This window comes from Somniosus microcephalus, chromosome 15 (genome assembly GCF_052327205.1).
Source record: "Somniosus microcephalus isolate GS21.2 chromosome 15, FLI_Smic_1.0, whole genome shotgun sequence".
Classification (NCBI taxonomy): Eukaryota; Metazoa; Chordata; class Chondrichthyes; order Squaliformes; family Somniosidae; genus Somniosus; species Somniosus microcephalus.
Window position 1 is genome coordinate 7081016 of NC_141001.1, and position 26427 is coordinate 7107442.

A 26427-nucleotide genomic window follows, 5' to 3' on the forward strand; every position below is an offset into this window, starting at 1 on the left:
TGAGATCAGGAACCCGGGCCACACACCTCGAGATCAGAAACCCGGGACTCGCCCCCTGAGATCAGGAACCCGGGCCTCTCACCCTGAGATCAGGAACCCGGGCCTCTGACCCCGAGATCAGGAACCCGGGCCTCTCACCCCGAGATCAGGAACCCGGGCCTCTCACCCTGAGATCAGGAACCCGGGCCTCTCACCCTGAGATCAGGAACCCGGGCCTCTCCCCCTGAGATCAGGAACCCGGGCCTCTCACCCCGAGATCAGGAACCCGGGCCTCTCACCTCGACATCAGGAACCCGGGCCTCTCACCCCGAGATCAGGAACCCGGGCCAGTCACCCTGAGATCAGGAACCCGGGCCTCTCACCCTGAGATCAGGAACCCGGGCCTCTCCCCCTGAGATCAGGAACCCGGGCCTCTCACCCTGAGATCAGGAACCCGGGCCTCTCACCCTGAGATCAGAAACCCAGGCCTCTCCACCTGAGATCAGGAACCCGGGTCTCTCACCCTGAGATCAGGAACCCGAGCGTCTCACCCTGAGATCAGGAACCCGGGCCTCTCACCCTGAGATCAGGAACCCTGACCTCTCACCCTGAGATCAGGAACCCGGGCCTCTCACCCTGAGATCAGGAACCCGGGCCTCTCACCCGGAGATCAGGAAGCCGGGCCTCTCACCCCGAGATCAGGAATCCGGGTCTCTCATCCGGAGATCAGGAACCCGGGCCACTCACCCGGAGATCAGGAACCCGGGCCTTTCACCCTGAAATCTGGAACCCGGGCCTCTCACCCCGAGATCAGGAACCCCGGCCTCTCACCCCGAGATCAGGAACCCGGGCCTCTCACCCTGAGATCAGGAACCCGGGCCTCTCACCCCGAGATCAGGAACCCGGGCCTCTCACCCTGAGATCAGGATCCCGGGTCTCTCACCCTGAGATCAGGAATCCGGGCCTCTCACCCTGAGATCAGGAACCCGGGCCTCTCCCCATGAGATCAGGAACCCGGGCCTCTCACCTGGAGATCAGGATCCCGAGCCTCTCACCCCGAGATCAGGAACTCGGGCCTCTCACCCTGAGATCAGGAACCCGGGCCACACACCCCGAGATCAGAAACCCGGGACTCGCCCCCTGAGATCAGGAACCCGGGCCTCTCACCCTGAGATCAGGAACCCGGGCCTCTGACCCCGAGATCAGGAACCCGGGCCTCTCACCCCGAGATCAGGAACCCGGGCCTCTCACCCTGAGATCAGGAACCCGGGCCTCTCACCCTGAGATCAGGAACCCGGGCCTCTCCCCCTGAGATCAGGAACCCGGGCCTCTCACCCCGAGATCAGGAACCCGGGCCTCTCACCTCGACATCAGGAACCCGGGCCTCTCACCCCGAGATCAGGAACCCGGGCCAGTCACCCTGAGATCAGGAACCCGGGCCTCTCACCCTGAGATCAGGAACCCGGGCCTCTCCCCCTGAGATCAGGAACCCGGGCCTCTCACCCTGAGATCAGAAACCCAGGCCTCTCCACCTGAGATCAGGAACCCGGGTCTCTCACCCTGAGATCAGGAACCCGAGCGTCTCACCCTGAGATCAGGAACCCGGGCCTCTCACCCTGAGATCAGGAACCCTGACCTCTCACCCTGAGATCAGGAACCCGGGCCTCTCACCCTGAGATCAGGAACCCGGGCCTCTCACCCGGAGATCAGGAAGCCGGGCCTCTCACCCCGAGATCAGGAATCCGGGTCTCTCATCCGGAGATCAGGAACCCGGGCCACTCACCCGGAGATCAGGAACCCGGGCCTCTCACCCTGAGATCAGGAACCCGGGCCTCTCACCCTGAGATCAGGAACCCGGGCCTCTCACCCTGAGATCAGGAACCCGGGCCTCTCACCCTGAGATCAGGAACCCGGGCCTCTCACCCTGAGATCAGGAACCCGGGCCTCTCACCTCGGGATCAGGAACCCGGGCCTCTCACCCTGAGATCAGGAACCCGGGCCTCTCACCCCGAGATCAGGAACCCGGGCCTCTCACCCGGAGATCAGGAACCCGGGCCTCTCCCCCTGAGATCAGGAACCCGGGCCTCTCACCCCGATATCAGGAACCCGGGCCTCTCACCCCGAGATCAGGAACCCGGGCCTCTCACCTTGAGATCAGGAACCCGGGCCTCTCACCCGGAGATCAGGAACCCGGGCCTCTCACCCCGAGATCAGGAACCCGGGCCTCTCACCCCGAGATCAGGAACCCGGGCCTCTCACCCTGAGATCAGGAACCCGGGCCTCTCACCCTGAGATCAGGAACCCGGGCCTCTCACCCCGAGATCAGGAACCCGGGCCTCTCACCCCGAGATCAGGAACCCGGGCCTCTCACCCTGAGATCAGGAACCCGGGCCTCTCACCCTGAGATCAGGGACCCGGGTCTCTCACCCGGAGATCAGGAACCCGGGCCTCTCACCCCGAGATCAGGAACCCCGGCCTCTCACCCTGAGATCAGGAACCCGGGTCTCTCACCCCGAGATCAGGAACCCGGGCCTCTCACCCCGAGATCAGGAACCCAGACCTCTCACCCGGAGATCAGGAACCCGGGCCTCTCACTCTGAGATCAGGAACCCGGGCCTCTCACCCCGAGATCAGGAAACCGGGCCTCTCACCCTGAGATCAGGAACCCCGGCCCCTCACCCCGAGATCAGGAACCCGGGCCTCTCACCCTGAGATCAGGAACCCAGGCCTCTCACCCTGAGATCAGGAACCCGGGCCTTTCACCCTGAGATCAGGAACCTGGGCCTCTCACCCTGAGATCAGGAACCCGGGCCTCTCACCCCGAGATCAGGAACCCCGGCCTCTCACCCCGAGATCAGGAACCCGGGCCTCGCACCCTGAGATCAGGAACCCGGGCCTCTCACCCCGAGATCAGGAACCCGGGCCTCTCACCCTGAGATCAGGATCCCGGGTCTCTCACCCTGAGATCAGGAACCCGGGCCTCTCACCCCGAGATCAGGAACCCAGGCCTCTCACCCTGAGATCAGGAACCCAGGCCTCTCACCCTGAGATCAGGAACCCGGGCCTCTCACCCTGAGATCAGGAACCCGGGCCTCTCACCCTGAGATCAGGAACCCGGGCCTCTCACCCTGAGATCAGGAACTCGGGCCTCTCACCCTGAGATCAGGAACCTGGGCCTCTCACCCCGAGATCAGGAACGCGGGCCTCTCAGGCTGAGCTCAGGAACCCGGGCCTCTCACCCCGAGATCAGGAACCCAGGCCTCTCACCCTGAGATCAGGAACCCGGGCCTCTCACCCTGAGATCAGGAACCCGGGTCTCACCCTGAGATCAGGAACCCGGGCCTCTCACCCCGAGATCAGGAACCCCGGCCTCTCACCCCGAGACCAGGAACCCGGGCCTTTCGCCCTGAGATCAGAAACCCGGGCCTCTCACCCTGAGATCAGGAACCCGGGCCTCTCACCCCGAGATCAGGAACCCGGGCCTCTCACCCCGAGACCAGGAACCCGGGCCTTTCGCCCTGAGATCAGAAACCCGGGCCTCTCACCCTGAGATCAGGAACCCGGGCCTCTCACCCTGAGATCAGAAACCCGGGCCTCTCACCCAGAGATCAGGAACCTGGACCTTTCACCCTGAGATCAGGAACCCGGGCCTCTCACCCCGAGATCAGGAACCCGGGCCTCTCACCCTGAAATCTGGAACCCGGGCCTCTCACCCCGAGATCAGGAACCCGGGCCTCTCACCCTGAAATCTGGAACCAGTGCCTCTCACCCCGAGATCAGGAACCCGGGCCTCTCACCCTGAGATCAGGAACCAGTGCCTCTCACCCTGAAATCTGGAACCAGTGCCTCTCACCCTGAGATCAGGAACCCGGGCCTCTCACCCTGAGATCAGGAACCCGGGCCTCTCACCCCGAGATCAGGAACCCGGGCCTCTCACCCTGAGATCAGGAACCCGGGCCTCTCACCCTGAGATCAGGAACCCGGGCCTCTCACCCCGAGATCAGGAACCCAGGCCTCTCACCCTGAGATCAGGAACCCCGGCCTCTCACCCTGAGATCAGGAACCCGGGCCTCTCACCCCGAGATCAGGAACCCAGGCCTCTCACCCGGAGATCAGGAACCCGGGCCTCTCACCCTGAGATCCGGAACCCGGGCCTCTCACCCCGAGATCAGGAACCCGGGCCTCTCACCTCGAGATCAGGAACCCGGGCCTCTCACCCCGAGATCAGGAACCCGGGCCTCTCACCCCGTGATCAGGAACCCGGGTCTCACCCTGAGATCAGGAACCCGGGCCTCTCCCCCTGAGATCAGGAACCCGGGCCTCTCACCCTGAGATCAGGAACCCGGGCCTCTCACCCTGAGATCAGAAACCCAGGCCTCTCACCCTGAGATCAGGAACCCGGGCCTCTCACCCTGAGATCAGGAACCCGGGCCTCTCACCCCGAGATCAGGAACCCGGGCCTCTCACCCCGACATCAGGAACCCGGGCCTCTCACCTGGAGATGAGGAACCCGGGCCTCTCACCCGGAGATCAGGAACCCAGACCTCTCAGCCAGAGATCAGGAACCCGGGCCTCTCACGCCGAGATCAGGAACCCGGGCCTCTCACCCTGAGATCAGGAACCCGGGCCTCTCACCCTGAGATCAGGAACCCGGGCCTTTCACCCTGAGATCAGAAACCCGGGCCTCTCACCCTGAGATCAGGAACCCGGGCCTCTCACCCGGAGATCAGGAACCCGGGCCTCTCACCCCGAGATCAGGAACCCGGGCCTCTCACTCTGAGATAAGGAACCCGGGCCTCTCACCCCGAGATCAGGAACCCGGGTCTCTCACCCCGAGATCAGGAACCCGGGCCTCTCACCCTGAGATCAGGAACCCGGGCCTTTCACCCGGAGATCAGGAACCCGGGCCTCTCACCCCGAGATCAGGAACCCGGGCCTCTCACCCCGAGATCAGGAACCCGGGCCTCTCACCCTGAGATCAGGAACCCGGGCCTTTCACCCGGAGATCAGGAACCCGGGCCTTTCACCCGGAGATCAGGAACCCGGGCCTCTCACCCCGAGATCAGGAACCCGGGCCTCTCACCCTGAAATCAGGAACCCGGGCCTCTCACCCCGAGATCAGGAACCCGGGCCTTTCACCCGGAGATCAGGAACCCGGGCCTCTCACCCCGAGATCAGGAACCCGGGCCTCTCACCCTGAGATCAGAAACCCGGGCCTTTCACCCGGAGATCAGGAACCCGGGCCTCTCACCCCGAGATCAGGAACCCGGGCCTCTCACCCTGAAATCAGGAACCCGGGCCTCTCACCCCGAGATCAGGAACCTGGGCCTCTCACCCCGAGATCAGGTACCCGGGCCTCTCACCCTGAGATCAGGAACCCAGACCTCTCACCCGGAGACCAGGAACCCGGGCCTCTCACCCTGAGATCAGGAACCCGGGCCTCTCACCCTGAGATCAGGAACCCGGGCCTCTCACCCCGAGATCAGGAACCCAGGCCTCTCACCCTGAGATCAGGAACCCCGGCCTCTCACCCCGAGATCAGGAACCCGGGCCTCTCACCCGGAGATCAGGAACCCGGGCCTCTCCCCCTGAGATCAGGAACCCGGGCCTCTCACCCCGATATCAGGAACCCGGGCCTCTCACCCCGAGATCAGGAACCCGGGCCTCTCACCTTGAGATCAGGAACCCGGGCCTCTCACCCGGAGATCAGGAACCCGGGCCTCTCACCCCGAGATCAGGAACCCGGGCCTCTCACCCCGAGATCAGGAACCCGGGCCTCTCACCCTGAGATCAGGAACCCGGGCCTCTCACCCTGAGATCAGGAACCCGGGCCTCTCACCCCGAGATCAGGAACCCGGGCCTCTCACCCCGAGATCAGGAACCCGGGCCTCTCACCCTGAGATCAGGAACCCGGGCCTCTCACCCTGAGATCAGGGACCCGGGCCTCTCACTGGGAGATCAGGAACCCGGGCCTCTCACCCCGAGATCAGGAACCCCGGCCTCTCACCCTGAGATCAGGAACCCGGGTCTCTCACCCCGAGATCAGGAACCCGGGCCTCTCACCCCGAGATCAGGAACCCGGGCCTCTCACCCTGAGATCAGGAACCCAGACCTCTCACCCGGAGATCAGGAACCCGGGCCTCTCACTCTGAGATCAGGAACCCGGGCCTCTCACCCCGAGATCAGGAAACCGGGCCTCTCACCCTGAGATCAGGAACCCCGGCCCCTCACCCCGAGATCAGGAACCCGGGCCTCTCACCCTGAGATCAGGAACCCAGGCCTCTCACCCTGAGATCAGGAACCCGGGCCTTTCACCCTGAGATCAGGAACCTGGGCCTCTCACCCTGAGATCAGGAACCCGGGCCTTTCACCCTGAAATCTGGAACCCGGGCCTCTCACCCCGAGATCAGGAACCCGGGCCTCTCACCCTGAGATCAGGAACCCGGGCCTCTCACCCTGAGATCAGGAACCCGGGCCTCTCACCCCGAGATCAGGAACCCCGGCCTCTCACCCCGAGATCAGGAACCCGGGCCTCTCACCCTGAGATCAGGAACCCGGGCCTCTCACCCCGAGATCAGGAACCCGGGCCTCTCACCCTGAGATCAGGATCCCGGGTCTCTCACCCTGAGATCAGGAACCCGGGCCTCTCACCCCGAGATCAGGAACCCGGGCCTCTCACCCTGAGATCAGGAACCCAGGCCTCTCACCCTGAGATCAGGAACCCGGGCCTCTCACCCTGAGATCAGGAACCCGGGCCTCTCACCCTGAGATCAGGAACCCGGGCCTCTCACCCTGAGATCAGGAACCCGGGCCTCTCACCCTGAGATCAGGAACTCGGGCCTCTCACCCTGAGATCAGGAACCTGGGCCTCTCACCCCGAGATCAGGAACGCGGGCCTCTCAGGCTGAGCTCAGGAACCCGGGCCTCTCACCCCGAGATCAGGAACCCAGGCCTCTCACCCTGAGATCAGGAACCCGGGCCTCTCACCCTGAGATCAGGAACCCGGGTCTCACCCTGAGATCAGGAACCCGGGCCTCTCACCCCGAGATCAGGAACCCCGGCCTCTCACCCTGAGATCAGGAACCCGGGCCTCTCACCCTGAGATCAGGAACCCGGGCCTCTCACCCCGAGATCAGGAACCCGGGCCTCTCACCCCGAGACCAGGAACCCGGGCCTTTCGCCCTGAGATCAGAAACCCGGGCCTCTCACCCTGAGATCAGGAACCCGGGCCTCTCACCCTGAGATCAGAAACCCGGGCCTCTCACCCAGAGATCAGGAACCTGGGCCTCTCACCCCGAGATCAGGTACCCGGGCCTCTCACCCTGAGATCAGGAACCCAGACCTCTCACCCGGAGACCAGGAACCCGGGCCTCTCACCCTGAGATCAGGAACCCGGGCCTCTCACCCTGAGATCAGGAACCCGGGCCTCTCACCCCGAGATCAGGAACCCAGGCCTCTCACCCTGAGATCAGGAACCCCGGCCTCTCACCCCGAGATCAGGAACCCGGGCCTCTCACCCGGAGATCAGGAACCCGGGCCTCTCCCCCTGAGATCAGGAACCCGGGCCTCTCACCCCGATATCAGGAACCCGGGCCTCTCACCCCGAGATCAGGAACCCGGGCCTCTCACCTTGAGATCAGGAACCCGGGCCTCTCACCCGGAGATCAGGAACCCGGGCCTCTCACCCCGAGATCAGGAACCCGGGCCTCTCACCCCGAGATCAGGAACCCGGGCCTCTCACCCTGAGATCAGGAACCCGGGCCTCTCACCCTGAGATCAGGAACCCGGGCCTCTCACCCCGAGATCAGGAACCCGGGCCTCTCACCCCGAGATCAGGAACCCGGGCCTCTCACCCTGAGATCAGGAACCCGGGCCTCTCACCCTGAGATCAGGGACCCGGGCCTCTCACTGGGAGATCAGGAACCCGGGCCTCTCACCCCGAGATCAGGAACCCCGGCCTCTCACCCTGAGATCAGGAACCCGGGTCTCTCACCCCGAGATCAGGAACCCGGGCCTCTCACCCCGAGATCAGGAACCCGGGCCTCTCACCCTGAGATCAGGAACCCAGACCTCTCACCCGGAGATCAGGAACCCGGGCCTCTCACTCTGAGATCAGGAACCCGGGCCTCTCACCCCGAGATCAGGAAACCGGGCCTCTCACCCTGAGATCAGGAACCCCGGCCCCTCACCCCGAGATCAGGAACCCGGGCCTCTCACCCTGAGATCAGGAACCCAGGCCTCTCACCCTGAGATCAGGAACCCGGGCCTTTCACCCTGAGATCAGGAACCTGGGCCTCTCACCCTGAGATCAGGAACCCGGGCCTTTCACCCTGAAATCTGGAACCCGGGCCTCTCACCCCGAGATCAGGAACCCGGGCCTCTCACCCTGAGATCAGGAACCCGGGCCTCTCACCCTGAGATCAGGAACCCGGGCCTCTCACCCCGAGATCAGGAACCCCGGCCTCTCACCCCGAGATCAGGAACCCGGGCCTCTCACCCTGAGATCAGGAACCCGGGCCTCTCACCCCGAGATCAGGAACCCGGGCCTCTCACCCTGAGATCAGGATCCCGGGTCTCTCACCCTGAGATCAGGAACCCGGGCCTCTCACCCCGAGATCAGGAACCCGGGCCTCTCACCCTGAGATCAGGAACCCAGGCCTCTCACCCTGAGATCAGGAACCCGGGCCTCTCACCCTGAGATCAGGAACCCGGGCCTCTCACCCTGAGATCAGGAACCCGGGCCTCTCACCCTGAGATCAGGAACCCGGGCCTCTCACCCTGAGATCAGGAACTCGGGCCTCTCACCCTGAGATCAGGAACCTGGGCCTCTCACCCCGAGATCAGGAACGCGGGCCTCTCAGGCTGAGCTCAGGAACCCGGGCCTCTCACCCCGAGATCAGGAACCCAGGCCTCTCACCCTGAGATCAGGAACCCGGGCCTCTCACCCTGAGATCAGGAACCCGGGTCTCACCCTGAGATCAGGAACCCGGGCCTCTCACCCCGAGATCAGGAACCCCGGCCTCTCACCCTGAGATCAGGAACCCGGGCCTCTCACCCTGAGATCAGGAACCCGGGCCTCTCACCCCGAGATCAGGAACCCGGGCCTCTCACCCCGAGACCAGGAACCCGGGCCTTTCGCCCTGAGATCAGAAACCCGGGCCTCTCACCCTGAGATCAGGAACCCGGGCCTCTCACCCTGAGATCAGAAACCCGGGCCTCTCACCCAGAGATCAGGAACCCGGACCTTTCACCCTGAGATCAGGAACCCGGGCCTCTCACCCCGAGATCAGGAACCCGGGCCTCTCACCCTGAAATCTGGAACCCGGGCCTCTCACCCCGAGATCAGGAACCCGGGCCTCTCACCCTGAAACCTGGAACCAGTGCCTCTCACCCCGAGATCAGGAACCCGGGCCTCTCACCCTGAGATCAGGAACCAGTGCCTCTCACCCTGAAATCTGGAACCAGTGCCTCTCACCCTGAGATCAGGAACCCGGGCCTCTCACCCTGAGATCAGGAACCCGGGCCTCTCACCCCGAGATCAGGAACCCGGGCCTCTCACCCTGAGATCAGGAACCCGGGCCTCTCACCCTGAGATCAGGAACCCGGGCCTCTCACCCCGAGATCAGGAACCCAGGCCTCTCACCCTGAGATCAGGAACCCCGGCCTCTCACCCTGAGATCAGGAACCCGGGCCTCTCACCCCGAGATCAGGAACCCAGGCCTCTCACCCGGAGATCAGGAACCCGGGCCTCTCACCCTGAGATCAGGAACCCGGGCCTCTCACCCCGAGATCAGGAACCCGGGCCTCTCACCTCGAGATCAGGAACCCGGGCCTCTCACCCCGAGATCAGGAACCCGGGCCTCTCACCCCGAGATCAGGAACCCGGGTCTCACCCTGAGATCAGGAACCCGGGCCTCTCCCCCTGAGATCAGGAACCCGGGCCTCTCACCCTGAGATCAGGAACCCGGGCCTCTCACCCTGAGATCAGAAACCCAGGCCTCTCACCCTGAGATCAGGAACCCGGGCCTCTCACCCTGAGATCAGGAACCCGGGCCTCTCACCCCGAGATCAGGAACCCGGGCCTCTCACCCCGACATCAGGAACCCGGGCCTCTCACCTGGAGATCAGGAACCCGGGCCTCTCACCCGGAGATCAGGAACCCAGACCTCTCAGCCAGAGATCAGGAACCCGGGCCTCTCACGCCGAGATCAGGAACCCGGGCCTCTCACCCTGAGATCAGGAACCCGGGCCTCTCACCCTGAGATCAGGAACCCGGGCCTTTCACCCTGAGATCAGAAACCCGGGCCTCTCACCCTGAGATCAGGAACCCGGGCCTCTCACCCGGAGATCAGGAACCCGGGCCTCTCACCCCGAGATCAGGAACCCGGGCCTCTCACTCTGAGATAAGGAACCCGGGCCTCTCACCCCGAGATCAGGAACCCGGGTCTCTCACCCCGAGATCAGGAACCCGGGCCTCCCACCCTGAGATCAGGAACCCGGGCCTTTCACCCGGAGATCAGGAACCCGGGCCTCTCACCCCGAGATCAGGAACCCGGGCCTCTCACCCCGAGATCAGGAACCCGGGCCTCTCACCCTGAGATCAGGAACCCGGGCCTTTCACCCGGAGATCAGGAACCCGGGCCTTTCACCCGGAGATCAGGAACCCGGGACTCTCACCCCGAGATCAGGAACCCGGGCCTCTCACCCTGAAATCAGGAACCCGGGCCTCTCACCCCGAGATCAGGAACCCGGGCCTTTCACCCGGAGATCAGGAACCCGGGCCTCTCACCCCGAGATCAGGAACCCGGGCCTCTCACCCTGAGATCAGGAACCCGGGCCTTTCACCCGGAGATCAGGAACCCGGGCCTCTCACCCCGAGATCAGGAACCCGGGCCTCTCACCCTGAGATCAGGAACCCGGGCCTCTCACCCCGAGATCAGGAACCTGGGCCTCTCACCCCGAGATCAGGTACCCGGGCCTCTCACCCTGAGATCAGGAACCCAGACCTCTCACCCGGAGACCAGGAACCCGGGCCTCTCACCCTGAGATCAGGAACCCGGGCCTCTCAGCCTGAGATCAGGAACCCGGGCCTCTCACCCCGAGATCAGGAACCCAGGCCTCTCACCCTGAGATCAGGAACCCCGGCCTCTCACCCTGAGATCAGGAACCCGGGCCTCTCACCCCGAGATCAGGAACCCAGGCCTCTCACCCAGAGATCAGGAACCCGGGCCTCTCACCCTGAGATCAGGAACCCGGGCCTCTCACCCCGAGATCAGGAACCCGGGCCTTTCACCTCGAGATCAGGAACCCGGGCCTCTCACCCCGAGATCAGGAACCCGGGCCTCTCACCCCGAGATCAGGAACCCGGGTCTCACCCTGAGATCAGGAACCCGGGCCTCTCCCCCTGAGATCAGGAACCCGGGCCTCTCACCCTGAGATCAGGAACCCGGGCCTCTCACCCTGAGATCAGAAACCCAGGCCTCTCACCCTGAGATCAGGAACCCGGGCCTCTCACCCTGAGATCAGGAACCCGGGCCTCTCACCCCGAGATCAGGAACCCGGGCCTCTCACCCCGAGATCAGGAACCCGGGCCTCTCACCCTGAGATCAGGAACCCGGGCCTTTCACCCGGAGATCAGGAACCCGGGCCTTTCACCCAGAGATCAGGAACCCGGGCCTCTCACCCCGAGATCAGGAACCCGGGCCTCTCACCCCGAGATCAGGAACCCGGGCCTCTCACCCCGAGATCAGGTACCCGGGACTCTCACCCTGAGATCAGGAACCCAGACCTCTCACCCGGAGACCAGGAACCCGGGCCTCTCACCCTGAGATCAGGAACCCGGGCCTCTCACCCCGAGATCAGGAACCCGGGCCTCTCACCCTGAGATCAGGAACCCCGGCCACTCACCCCGAGATCAGGAACCCGGGCCTCTCACCCTGAGATCAGGAACCCAGGCCTCTCACCCTGAGATCAGGAACACGGTCCTTTCACCCTGAGATCAGGAACCCCGGCCACTCACCCCGAGATCAGGAACCCGGGCCTCTCACCCTGAGATCAGGAACCCAGGCCTCTCACCCTGAGATCAGGAACACGGTCCTTTCACCCTGAGATCAGGAACCTGGGCCTCTCACCCTGAGATCAGGAACCCGGGCCTTTCACCCTGAAATCTGGAACCCGGGCCTCTCACCCCGAGATCAGGAACCCGGGCCTCTCACCCTGAGATCAGGAACCCGGGCCTCTCACCCGGAGATCAGGAACCCGGGCCTCTCACCCTGAGATCAGGAACCCGGGCCTCTCACCCTGAGATCAGGCACCCAGACCTCTCAGCCCGAGATCAGGAACCCGGGCCTCTCACGCCGAGATCAGGAACCCGGGCCTCTCACCCGGAGATCAGGAACCCGGGCCTCTCACCCGGAGATCAGGAACCCAGACCTCTCAGCCCGAGATCAGGAACCCGGGCCTCTCACGCCGAGATCAGGAACCCGGGCCTCTCACCCTGAGATCAGGAACCCGGGCCTCTCACCCTGAGATCAGGAACCCGGGCCTTTCACCCTGAGATCAGAAACCCGGGCCTCTCACCCTGAGATCAGGAACCCGGGCCTCTCACCCGGAGATCAGGAACCCGGGCCTCTCACCCCGAGATCAGGAACCCGGGCCTCTCACTCTGAGATCAGGAACCCCGGCCTCTCAGCCCGAGATCAGGAACCCGGGTCTCTCACCCCGAGATCAGGAACCCGGGCCTCTCACCCGGAGATCAGGAACCCGGGCCTTTCACCCGGAGATCAGGAACCCGGGCCTCTCACCGCGAGATCAGGAACCCGGGCCTCTCACCCCGAGATCAGGAACCCGGGCCTCTCACCCTGAGATCAGGAACCCGGGCCTTTCACCCGGAGATCAGGAACCCGGGCCTTTCACCCAGAGATCAGGAACCCGGGCCTCTCACCCCGAGATCAGGAACCCGGGCCTCTCACCCCGAGATCAGGAACCCGGGCCTCTCACCCCGAGATCAGGTACCCGGGACTCTCACCCTGAGATCAGGAACCCAGACCTCTCACCCGGAGACCAGGAACCCGGGCCTCTCACCCTGAGATCAGGAACCCGGGCCTCTCACCCCGAGATCAGGAACCCGGGCCTCTCACCCTGAGATCAGGAACCCCGGCCACTCACCCCGAGATCAGGAACCCGGGCCTCTCACCCTGAGATCAGGAACCCAGGCCTCTCACCCTGAGATCAGGAACACGGTCCTTTCACCCTGAGATCAGGAACCTGGGCCTCTCACCCTGAGATCAGGAACCCGGGCCTTTCACCCTGAAATCTGGAACCCGGGCCTCTCACCCCGAGATCAGGAACCCGGGCCTCTCACCCTGAGATCAGGAACCCGGGCCTCTCACCCGGAGATCAGGAACCCGGGCCTCTCACCCCGAGATCAGGAACCCGGGCCTCTTACCCCGAGATCAGGAACCCGGGTCTCTCACCCCGAGATCAGGAACCCGGGCCTCTCACCCCGAGATCAGGAACCCGGGCCTCTCACCCTGAGATCAGGAACCCAGACCTCTCACCCGGAGATCAGGAACCCGGGCCTCTCACCCTGAGATCAGGAACCCGGGCCTATCACCCCGAGATCAGGAAACCGGGCCTCTCACCCTGAGATCAGGAACCCCGGCCCCTCACCCCGAGATCAGGAACCCGGGCCTCTCACCCTGAAATCAGGAACCCAGGCCTCTCACCCTGAGATCAGGAACCCGGGCCTTTCACCCTGAGATCAGGAACCTGGGCCTCTCACCCTGAGATCAGGAACCCGGGCCTCTCACCCCGAGATCAGGAACCCAGCCCCCTCACCCTGAGATCAGGAACCCAGGCCTCTCACCCTGAGATCAGGAACCCAGGCCCCTCACCCTGAGATCAGGAACCCGGGCCTCTCACCCCGAGATCAGGAACCCGGGCCTTTCACCCTGAAATCTGGAACCCGGACCTCTCACCCCGAGATCAGGAACCCGGGCCTCTCACCCTGAGATCAGGAACCCGGGCCTCTCACTCTGAGATCAGGAAGCCGGGCCTCTCACCCCGAGATCAGGAACCCCGGCCTCTCACCCCGAGATCAGGAACCCGGGCCTCTCACCCTGAGATCAGGAACCCGGGCCTCTCACCCCGAGATCAGGAACCCGGGCCTCTCACCCTGAGATCAGGATCCCGGGTCTCTCACCCTGAGATCAGGAACCCGGGCCTCTCACCCCGAGATCAGGAACCCAGGCCTCTCACCCTGAGATCAGGAACCCAGGCCTCTCACCCTGAGATCAGGAACCCGGGCCTCTCACCCTGAGATCAGGAACCCGGGCCTCTCACCCTGAGATCAGGAACCCGGGCCTCTCACCCTGAGATCAGGAACCCGGGCCTCTCACCCTGAGATCAGGAACCTGGGCCTCTCATCCCGAGATCAGGAACGCGGGCCTCTCAGGCTGAGATCAGGAACCCGGGCCTCTCACCCCGAGATCAGGAACCCAGGCCTCCCACCCTGAGATCAGGAACCCGGGCCTCTCACCCTGAGATCAGGAACCCGCGTCTCACCCTGAGATCAGGAACCCGGGCCTCTCACCCCGAGATCAGGCACCCAGGCCTCTCACCCCGAGATCAGGAACCCGGGCCTCTCACCCTGAGATCAGGAACCCGGGCCTCTCACCCCGAGATCAGGAACCCGGGCCTCTCACCCCGAGATAAGGAACCCGGGCCTTTCACCCTGAGATCAGAAACCCGGGCCTCTCACCCAGAGATCAGGAACCCGGGCCTCTCACCCTGAGATCAGATACCCGGGCCTCTCACCCAGAGATCAGGAACCCGGGCCTTTCACCCTGAGATCAGGAACCCGGGCCTCTCACCCCGAGATCAGGAACCCGGGCCTCTCACCCTGAAATCTGGAACCCGGGCCTCTCACCCCGAGATCAGGAACCCGGGCCTCTCACCCTGAAATCTGAAACCAGTGCCTCTCACCCTGAGATCAGGAACCCGGGCCTCTCACCCTGAGATCAGGAACCAGTGCCTCTCACCCTGAAATCTGGAACCAGTGCCTCTCACCCTGAGATCAGGAACCCGGGCCTCTCACCTTGAGATCAGGAACCCGGGCCTCTCACCCCGAGATCAGGAACCCGGGCCTCTCACCCTGAGATCAGGAACCCGGGCCTCTCACCCTGAGATCAGGAACCCGGGCCTCTCACCCCGAGATCAGGAACCCAGGCCTCTCACCCTGAGATCAGGAACCCCGGCCTCTCACCCTGAGATCAGGAACCCGGGCCTCTCACTCCGAGATCAGGAACCCAGGCCTCTCACCCGGAGATCAGGAACCCGTGCCTCTCACCCTGAGATCAGCAACCCGGGCCTCTCACCCCGAGATCAGGAACCCGGGCCTCTCCCCTCGAGATCAGGAACCCGGGCCTCTCACCCCGAGATCAGGAACCCGGGCCTCTCACCCAGAGATCAGGAACCCGGGTCTCACCCTGAGATCGGGAACCCGGGCCTCTCCCCCTGAGATCAGGAACCCGGGCCTCTCACCCTGAGATCAGGAACCCGGGCCTCTCACCCTGAGATCAGAAACCCAAGCCTCTCACCCTGAGATCAGGAACCCGGGCCTCTCACCCTGAGATCAGGAACCCGGGCCTCTCACCCCGAGATCAGGAATCCGGGCCTCTCACCCAGAGATCAGGAACCCGGGCCTCTCACCCCGAGATCAGGAACCCGGGCCTCTCACCCCGAGATCAGGAACCCGGGCCTCTCACCCCGAGATCAGAAACCCGGGCCTCTCACCCTGAGATCAGGAACCCGGGCCTCTCACCCTGAGATCAGGAACCCGGGCCTCTCACCCGGAGATCAGGAACCCGGGCCTCTCACCCCGAGATCAGGAACCCGGGCCTCTCACCCCGAGATCAGGAACCCGGGTCTCTCACCCCGAGATCAGGAACCCGGGCCTCTCACCCCGAGATCAGGAACCCGGGCCTCTCACCCTGAGATCAGGAACCCAGACCTCTCACCAGGAGATCAGGAACCCGGGCCTGTCACCCTGAGATCAGGAACCCGGGCCTCTCACCCCGAGATCAGGAAACCGGGCCTCTCACCCTGAGATCAGGAACCCCGGCCCCTCACCCCGAGATCAGGAACCCGGGCCTCTCACCCTGAGATCAGGAACCCAGGCCTCTCACCCTGAGATCAGGAACCCGGGCCTTTCACCCTGAGATCAGGAACCTGGGCCTCTCACCCTGAGATCAGGAACCCGGGCCTCTCACCCCGAGATCAGGAACCCAGCCCCCTCACCCTGAGATCAGGAACCCGGGCCTCTCACCCTGAGATCAGGAACCCAGCCCCCTCACCCTGAGATCAGGAACCCGGGCCTCTCACCCCGAGATCAGGAACCCGGGCCTTTCACCCTGAAATCTGGAACCTGGACCTCTCACCCCGAGATCAGGAACCCGGGCCTCTCACCCTGAGATCAGGAACCCGGGCCTCTCACCCTGAGATCAGGAACCCGGGCCTCTCACCCCGAGATCAGGAACCCCGGCCTCTCACCCCGAGATCAGGAACCCGGGCCTCTCACACTGAGATCAGGAACCCGGGCCTCTCACCCCGAGATCAGGAACCCGGGCCTCTCACCCTGAGATCAGGATCCCGGGTCTCTCACCCTGAGATCAGGAACCCGGGCCTCTCACCCCGAGATCAGGAACCCAGGCCTCTCACCCTGAGATCAGGAACCCAGGCCTCTCACCCTGAGATCAGGAACCCTGGCCTCTCACCCTGAGATCAGGAACCCGGGCCTCTCACCCTGAGATCAGGAACCCGGGCCTCTCACCCTGAGATCAGGAACCCGGGCCTCTCACCCTGAGATCAGGAACCTGGGCCTCTCACCCCGAGATCAGGAACGCGGGCCTCTCAGGCTGAGATCAGGAACCCGGGCCTCTCACCCCGAGATCAGGAACCCAGGCCTCTCACCCTGAGATCAGGAACCCGGGCCTCTCACCCTGAGATCAGGAACCCGGGTCTCACCCTGAGATCAGGAACCCGGGCCTCTCACCCCGAGATCAGGCACCCAGGCCTCTCACCCCGAGATCAGGAACCCGGGCCTCTCACCCTGAGATCAGGAACCCGGGCCTCTCACCCCGAGATCAGGAACCCGGGCCTCTCACCCCGAGATCAGGAACCCGGGCCTTTCACCCTGAGATCAGAAACCCGGGCCTCTCACCCAGAGATCAGGAACCCGGGCCTCTCACCCTGAGATCAGAAACCCGGGCCTCTCACCCAGAGATCAGGAACCCGGGCCTTTCACCCTCAGATCAGGAACCCGGGCCTCTCACCCCGAGATCAGGAACCCGGGCCTCTCACCCTGAAATCTGGAACCCGGGCCTCTCACCCCGAGATCAGGAACCCGGGCCTCTCACCCTGAAATCTGGAACCAGTGCCTCTCACCCCGAGATCAGGAACCCGGGCCTCTCACCCTGAGATCAGGAACCAGTGCCTCTCACCCTGAAATCTGGAACCAGTGCCTCTCACCCTGCGATCAGGAACCCGGGCCTCTCACCCTGAGATCAGGAACCCGGGCCTCTCACCCCGAGATCAGGAACCCGGGCCTCTCACCCTGAGATCAGGAACCCGGGCCTCTCACCCTGAGATCAGGAACCCGGGCCTCTCACCCCGAGATCAGGAACCCAGGCCTCTCACCCTGAGATCAGGAACCCCGGCCTCTCACCCTGAGATCAGGAACCCGGGCCTCTCACCCCGAGATCAGGAACCCAGGCCTCTCACCCGGATATCAGGAACCCGGGCCTCTCACCCTGAGATCAGGAACCCGGGCCTCTCACCCCGAGATCAGGAACCCGGGCCTCTCACCTCGAGATCAGGAACCCGGGCCTCTCACCCCGAGATCAGGAACCTGGGCCTCTCACCCCGAGATCAGGAACCCGGGTCTCACCCTGAGATCAGGAACCCGGGCCTCTCCCCCTGAGATCAGGAACCCGGGCCTCTCACCCTGAGATCAGGAACCCGGGCCTCTCAACTTGAGATCAGAAACCCAGGCCTCTCACCCTGAGATCAGGAACCCGGGCCTCTCACCCTGAGATCAGGTACCCGGGCCTCTCACCCCGAGATCAGGAACCCGGGCCTCTCACCCAGAGATCAGGAACCCGGGCCTCTCACCCCGAGATCAGGAACACGGGCCTCTCACCCGGAGATCAGGAACCCGGGCCTCTCACCCGGAGATCAGGAACCCAGACCTCTCAGCCCGAGATCAGGAACCCGGGCCTCTCACGCCGAGATCAGGAACCCGGGCCTCTCACCCTGAGATCAGGAACCCGGGCCTCTCACCCTGAGATCAGGAACCCGGGCCTTTCACCCTGAGATCAGAAACCCGGGCCTCTCACCCTGAGATCAGGAACCCGGGCCTCTCACCCGGAGATCAGGAACCCGGGCCTATCACCCCGAGATCAGGAACCCGGGCCTCTCACTCTGAGATCAGGAACCCGGGCCTCTCACCCCGAGATCAGGAACCCGGGTCTCTCACCCCGAGATCAGGAACCCGGGCCTCTCACCCTGAGATCAGGAACCCGGGCCTTTCACCCGGAGATCAGGAACCCGGGCCTCTCACCCCGAGATCAGGAACCCGGGCCTCTCACCCCGAGATCAGGAACCCGGGCCTCTCACCCTGAGATCAGGAACCCGGGCCTTTCAACCGGAGATCAGGAACCCGGGCCTTTCACCCGGAGATCAGGAACCCGGGCCTCTCACCCCGAGATCAGGAACCCGGGCCTCTCACCCTGAGATCAGGAACCCAGGCCTCTCACCCCGAGATCAGGAACCCGGGCCTCTCACCCCGAGATCAGGTACCCGGGCCTCTCACCCTGAGATCAGGAACCCAGACCTCTCACCCGGAGACCAGGAACCCGGGCCTCTCACCCTGAGATCAGGAACCCGGGCCTCTCACCCCGAGATCAGGAACCCGGGCCTCTCACCCTGAGATCAGGAACCCGAGCCCCTCACCCCGAGATCAGGAACCCGGGCCTCTCACCCTGAGATCAGGAACCCAGGCCTCTCACCCTGAGATCAGGAACCCGGTCCTTTCACCCTGAGATCAGGAACCTGGGCCTCTCACCCTGAGATCAGGAACCCGGGCCTTTCACCCTGAAATCTGGAACCCGGGCCTCTCACTCCGAGATCAGGAACCCGGGCCTCTCACCCTGAGATCAGGAACCCGGGCCTCTCACCCTGAGATCAGGAACCCGGGCCTCTCACCCCTAGATCAGGAACCCGGGCCTCTCACCCCGAGATCAGGAACCCGGGCCTCTCACACTGAGATCAGGAACCCGGGCCTCTCACCCCGAGATCAGGAACCCGGGCCTCTCACCCTGAGATCAGGATCCCGGGTCTCTCACCCTGAGATCAGGAACCCGGGCCTCTCACCCCGAGATCAGGAACCCAGGCCTCTCACCCTGAGATCAGGAACCCAGGCCTCTCACCCTGAGATCAGGAACCCGGGCCTCTCACCCTGAGATCAGGAACCCGGGCCTCTCACCCTGAGATCAGGAACCCGGGCCTCTCACCCTGAGATCAGGAACCCGGGCCTCTCACCCTGAGATCAGGAACCTGGGCCTCTCACCCCGAGATCAGGAACGCGGGCCTCTCAGGCTGAGATCAGGAACCCGGGCCTCTCACCCCGAGATCAGGAACCCAGGCCTCTCACCCTGAGATCAGGAACCCGGGCCTCTCACCCTGAGATCAGGAACCCGGGTCTCACCCTGAGATCAGGAACCCGGGCCTCTCACCCCGAGATCAGGAACCCAGGCCTCTCACCCTGAGATCAGGAACCCGGGCCTCTCACCCTGAGATCAGGAACCCGGGTCTCACCCTGAGATCAGGAACCCGGGCCTCTCACCCCGAGATCAGGCACCCAGGCCTCTCACCCCGAGATCAGGAACCCGGGCCTCTCACCCTGAGATCAGGAACCCGGGCCTCTCACCCCGAGATCAGGAACCCGGGCCTCTCACCCCGAGATCAGGAACCCGGGCCTTTCACCCTGAGATCAGAAACCCGGGCCTCTCACCCAGAGATCAAGAACCCGGGCCTCTCACCCTGAGATCAGAAACCCGGGCCTCTCACCCAGAGATCAGGAACCCGGGCCTTTCACCCTCAGATCAGGAACCCGGGCCTCTCACCCCGAGATCAGGAACCCGGGCCTCTCACCCTGAAATCTGGAACCCGGGCCTCTCACCCCGAGATCAGGAACCCGGGCCTCTCACCCTGAAATCTGGAACCAGTGCCTCTCACCCCGAGATCAGGAACCCGGGCCTCTCACCCCAAGATCAGGAACGCGGGTCTCACCCCGAGATCAGTCTTTTGGTGCTGCTCTAAGGAGTGATCAGCAGATGTGATATGGCAATGTCCTGTTCTCAAACAGGAACTCGGATTTCTCCTCACTCCAAGATCGCTTCCTCTGAATTCCCGTATTTGGATCCAAACACCAACTATGATCAGTGGAGAAACTCCCCAAGCAACGAGACTGCTGATATTTTACTGAGTAAACAAAAAGAGGACTTCAATCCCAAACACAAAATCATTGCATAGCGAAAACTATCTGGGAATAAGAACATAAGAAATAGGAGCAGGAGTAGACCATTTGGGCCTTCGAGCCTGCTCCACCATGCAATAAGATCATGCCTGATCTTCTACCTCATCTCCACTTTCCTGCACTATCCCCATTTCCCTTGATTCCCTCAATATCCAAAAATCTATCAATCTCAGTCTTGAATATACTCAACAACTGAGCCTCCGCAGCCCTCTCGGGCAGAGAATTCCAAAGATTCATAACCCTCTGAGAGAAGAAATTTCTCCCCATCTCAGTCCTAAATGGCTGAACTGTAGGTTAAAGTCCCCCATGACCATTGTATTACCCTTGTTACATGCGCCTCTAATTTCCAAATTTATTCTCTGCCCTACATTACAACTACTGTTTGGGGGCCTTTTAACAACTCCCACCAATGTTTTCTGTCTCTTGCTCCACCGAAACTGATCCTGCTTCTTGGTTTTCGGAGCTAAGATGCTTTCTCTCTAGTGTTTATATCCCATCCTTTCTTATGCCTGGCTGTCAGCTGGGAATCAAACAAAGCGGGAACCCAGTCTGAACCAGCTGGGGTGGTGATTACCTGCATTGACAGAGAACACCATGTTCATTCCATTCTCTCCTACACAGGCGGGCATGCGCTCCCACCAGCTGGGCTGGTAAAGCCTCTCTGGCTCTGGGGGGGTCCACTCTGCAGAAGAAAAAAATTTGGCATTTAGCGACACATGGGACCAGAGAAATAAAATGAAACAAACGTCACTCAGCGAAACACATCCATATCACACACCAAAAATCAGATTGGAACAGATTGTCTCAGGGCACTACCCTCTGCCCCACACTGCCCGAACGCACCCCAACTACCCCTCGTTTCCCCACTCTGCACCCGCCCCCAATCTTTCTCTACACTGAGACCAAACAATGGCAGGACAGGAGTCTCTCCACCCAATCTCCACCTCAACGAGAACTCTCCCAACCAATCTCCACCTCATCGAGAACTCTCCTACCCAATCTCCACCTCGTCGAGAAATTTCCGACCCAATCTCAACCTCATTGAAAACTCTCCCACCCAATCTCCACCTCATCGAGAACCTTCCCACCCAAACTCCACCTCACCGAGAACCCTCCCACCCAATCTCCACCTCATCGAGAAGATTCCCACCCAATCTCCACCTCATCGAGAACCCTCCCACCCAATCTCCACATCATCGAGATCCCTCCCACCCAATCTCCACCTCATCGAGACCCCTCCCAACCAATCTCCACCTCATCGAGAAGCCTCCAACCCGATTTCCCCCTCATCGAGAACTCTCCCACCCAATCTCCACCTCATCGAGAACCTTCCCACCCAATCTCCACCTCATCAAGAACTCTCCCACCCAATCTCCACCTCATCGACAACTCTCCCACCCAATCTCCACCTCATCGAGAACTCTCCGACCCAATCTCCACCTCATCGAGAACTCTCCCACCCAATCTCCACCTCATCGAGAACTCTCCCACCCAAACTCCACCTCATCGAGAACCCTCCCACCCAATCTCCACCTCATCGAGAACCCTCCCACCCAATCTCTACCCCATCGTGAACTCTCCCACCCAATCTCCACCTCATTGAGACCCCTCCCAACCAATCTCCACCTCATCGAGAACTCTCCCACCCAATCACCAACCTCATCGAGAACTCTCCCACCCAATTCCCACCTCATCGAGAACTCTCCCGCCCAATCTTCACCTCATCGAGAACTCTCCCACCCAATGTCCACCTCATCGAGAAGTCTCCCACCCAAGCTCCACCTCATCGAGAACCCTCCCAACCAATCTCCACCTCATCGAGAACCCTCCCACCCAATCTCCACCTCATCGTGAACTCTCCCACCCAATCTCCACCTCATCGAGCACCCTCCCACCCAATCTCCACCTCATTGAGACCCCTCCCACCCAATCTCCGCCTCATCGAGAACTCTCTCACCCAATCTCCACATTATCAAGAACTCTCCCACCCAATCGCCACCTCATCGAGAACCTTCCCACCCAAACACAACCTCAGCGAGAACCCTCCCATGCAATCTCCCCCTCATCAAGAACTCTCCCACCCAATGTCCACGTCATCGAGAAGTCTCCCACCCAAGCTCCACCTCATCGAGAAAACTCCCACCCATCCTCACCATCAGCGAGAACTCTCCCAACCAATATCCACCTCATCGAGAACCCTCCCACCCAATCTCCAACACAGAGAACATGCCCACCCAATCTCCACCTCATCGAGAACCTTCCCACCCAATCTCCACCTCATCGAGAACTGTCCCACCCAATCTCAACCGCATCGAGAACCCTCCCACGCAATCTCACCCTCATCAAGTACTCTCCCACCCAATCTCCAACTCATCGAGACCCCACCAACCAATCTCCACCTCATCTAATACTCTCCCACCCAATCTCCACCTCATTAAGAACACTCCCACCCAATCTCCACCTAATCGAGTACCTTCCCACCCAAACTCCACCTCATCGAGCAGCTTCCCACCCAATCTCCACCTCAACGAGAACTCTCCCACCCAATTCCCACCATATCAAGAATACTCCCACCCAATCTCCACCTCATCGAGTACTCTCCCACCCAATTTCCACCACATCGAGAACACTCCCACCCAATCTCCACCTCATCGAGAACTCTCCCACCCAATCTCCACCTCATCGAGGAATCTCCCACCCAATCTCCACCTCATCGTAAACGCTCCCACCCAATCTCCACCTCATCGAGAACCCTCCCACACAATCTCCACCTCATCGAGAACCCTCCCACCCAATCTACACCTCATCGAGAACTCTCCCACCCAATCTCCACCTCATCAAGAACACTCCTACCCAAACTCCACCTCATCAAGACCCATCCCACCCAAACTCCACCTAATCGAGAACTCTGCCACCCAATCTCCACCTCATCGAGAACCCTCCACCCAATCTCCACCTCATCGAGAACTCTCCCACCCAATCTCCACCTCATCGAGAACTCTCCCACCCAATCTCCACCTCATCGAGAACTCTCCCACCCAATCTTCACCTCATCGAGAACCATCCCATCCAATCTCCACCTTATCAAGGACTCTCCCACCCAATCGCCACCTCATCAAGAACCTTCCCACCCAAACTCAACCTCAGCGAGAACCCTCCCACGCAATCTCCCCCTCATCAAGAAATCTCCCACCCAATCTCCACCTAATCGAGAACTCTCCCACCCAATCTCCACCTCATCGAGAACCTTCCCACCCAATCTCCACCTCATCGAGAACCTTCCCACCCAATCTCCACCTCATCGAGAACTGACCCACCCAATCTCCACCTCATTGAGAACTCTTCCACCCAATCTCCACCTCATCGAGAACCCTCCACCCAATCTCCAACTCATCAAGAACTCTCGCAGCCAAACCCCACCTCATCGAGAACTCTCCCACCCAATCTCCACCTCATCGAGAACCTTCCCACCCAATCTCCAACTCATCGAGAACTCTCCCACCCAATCTCCACCTCATCGAGAACTCTCCCACCCAATCTTCACCTCATCAAGAACCATCCCATCCAATCTCCACCTTATCAAGGACTCTCCCACCCAATCGCCACGTCATCGAGAACCTTCCCACCCAAACTGAACCTCAGCGATAACCCTCCCACGCAATCTCCCCCTCATCAAGAACTCTCCCACCCAATCTCCACCTCATTGAGAACTCGTCCACCCAATGTCCACCTCATCAAAAGGTCTCCCACCGAAGCTCCACCTCATCGAGAACTCTCCCACCCAATCTCCACCTCATCGAGGACTCTCCCACCCAATCTCCACCTCATTGAGAACCCTCCACACAATCTCCACCTCATCAATAACTCTCCCACCCAATCTCCACCTCCTTAAGAACCCTCCCACCAAATCTCGACCTCATCGAGTCCCCTCCCACCCAATCTCCCCCTCATCGAGAACTCTCCCCCCCAATCTCCACCTCACCGAGACTGCAACCACCAATCTCCACCTCATCTAAAATGCTTCCACCCAATCTCCACCTCAGCAAGAACACTCCTACCCAAACTCCACCTCATCAAGACCCATCCCACCGAAACTCCACCTAATCGAGAACTCTCCCACCCAATCTCCACCTCATCGAGAACCTTCCCACCCAATCTCCACCTCATCGAGAACCCTCCCACCCAATCTCCAACACATCGAGAATATGCCCACCCAATCTCCACCTCGTCAAAAAATCTTCCACCCAATCTCCACCTCATCGAGAACTCTCCCACCCAATCTTCACCTCATTGAGAACCATCACATCCAATCTCCACCTTATCAAGGACTCTCCCACCCAATCGCCACCTCATCGAGAACTCTCCCACCCAATCTCCACCTCATTGAGAACTCTCCCTCCCAATGTCCACCTCATCGAGAAATCTTCCACCCAATCTCCACCTCATCGAGAACCCTCACACCCAATCTCCACCTCATCGAGGACTCTCCCACCCAATCTCCACCTCATTGAGAATCCTCCACCCAATCTCCACCTCATCGATAACTCTCCAAACCAATCTCCACCTCATTAAGAACCCTCCCACCGAATCTCGACCTCATCGAGTCCCCTCCCACCGAATCTCCACCTCATCGAGAACTCTCCCACCCAATCTCCACCTCACCGAGATCCCAACCACCAATCTCCACCTCATCTAAAATGCTTCCACCCAATCTCCACCTCATCAAGAACACTCCTACCCAAACTCCACCTCATCAAGACCCATCCCACCCAAACTCCACCTAATCGAGAACTCTCCCACCCAATCTCCACCTCAACGAGAACCTTTCCCCCCAATCTCCACCTCATCGAGAACTCTGCCACCCAATGTCCACCTCATCGAGAACTCTCCCACCCAAGCTCCACCTCATCGAGAAAACTCCCACCCATCCTCACCTTCAGTGAGAACTCTCCCAACCAATCTTCACCTCATCGAGAACCCTCCCACCCAATCTCCAACACATCGAGAATATGCCCACCCAATCTCCACCTCGTCAAAAAATCTTCCACCCAATCTCCACCTCATCGAGAACTCTTCCACCCAATCTCCACCTCACCGAGACCCCAACCACCAATCTCCACCTCATCTAAAATGCTCCCACCCAATCTCCACCTCATCAAGAACACTCCTACCCAAACTCCACCTCATCAAGACCCATCCCACCCAATCTCCACCAAATCGAGAACTCTCCCACCCAATCTCCACCTCATCGAGAACGTTCCCACCCAATCTCCACCTCAGCGAGAACCTTCCCACCCAATCTCCACCTCATCGAGAAGCTTCACACCCAATCTCCAAATCATCGAGAACACTCTCACCCAATCTCCACCTCATTGAGAACTCTCCCACCCAATCTCCATCTCATCGAGAACCCTTCCACGCAATCTCGCCCTCATCTAGAACTCTCCCACCCAAACTCCACCTCATCGAGACCACTCGCACCCATCCTCACCTTCAGCGAGAACTCTCACAAGCAATCTCCACCTCATCAAAACCCCTCCCACCCAATCTCCACCTCATCGAGAACTGTCCCACCCAATCTCAACAGCATCGAGAACACTCCCACACAAACTCCCCCTCATCTAGAACTCTCCCACCCAAACTCCATCTCATCAAGACCACTCCCACCCATCCTCACCCTCAGCGAGAACTCTCCCAACTAATCTCGACCTCATCAGGAACTCGCCCACCCAATCTCCACCTAATCGAGAAGCCTCCAACCAAATCTCCCCCTCATTGAGAACTCTCCCACCCAATCTCCACCTCATCGAGAACCTTCCCACCCAATGTGCAACTCATCGAGAACTCTCCCA

The 26427-nt window shown here is 61.6% G+C and overlaps 1 protein-coding gene across 1 annotated transcript in view; it reads right to left on the minus strand.

The window, feature by feature from the left end:
- Positions 1–26427, minus strand: part of agbl2 (AGBL carboxypeptidase 2) — a 158619-nt gene that overhangs the window by 21745 nt on the left and 110447 nt on the right. The window contains exon 5 of the mRNA XM_086008467.1: positions 21150–21257. Coding sequence (XP_085864593.1) covers positions 21150–21257 — 108 coding nt within the window. The remainder of the gene's footprint in view (positions 1–21149; positions 21258–26427) is intronic.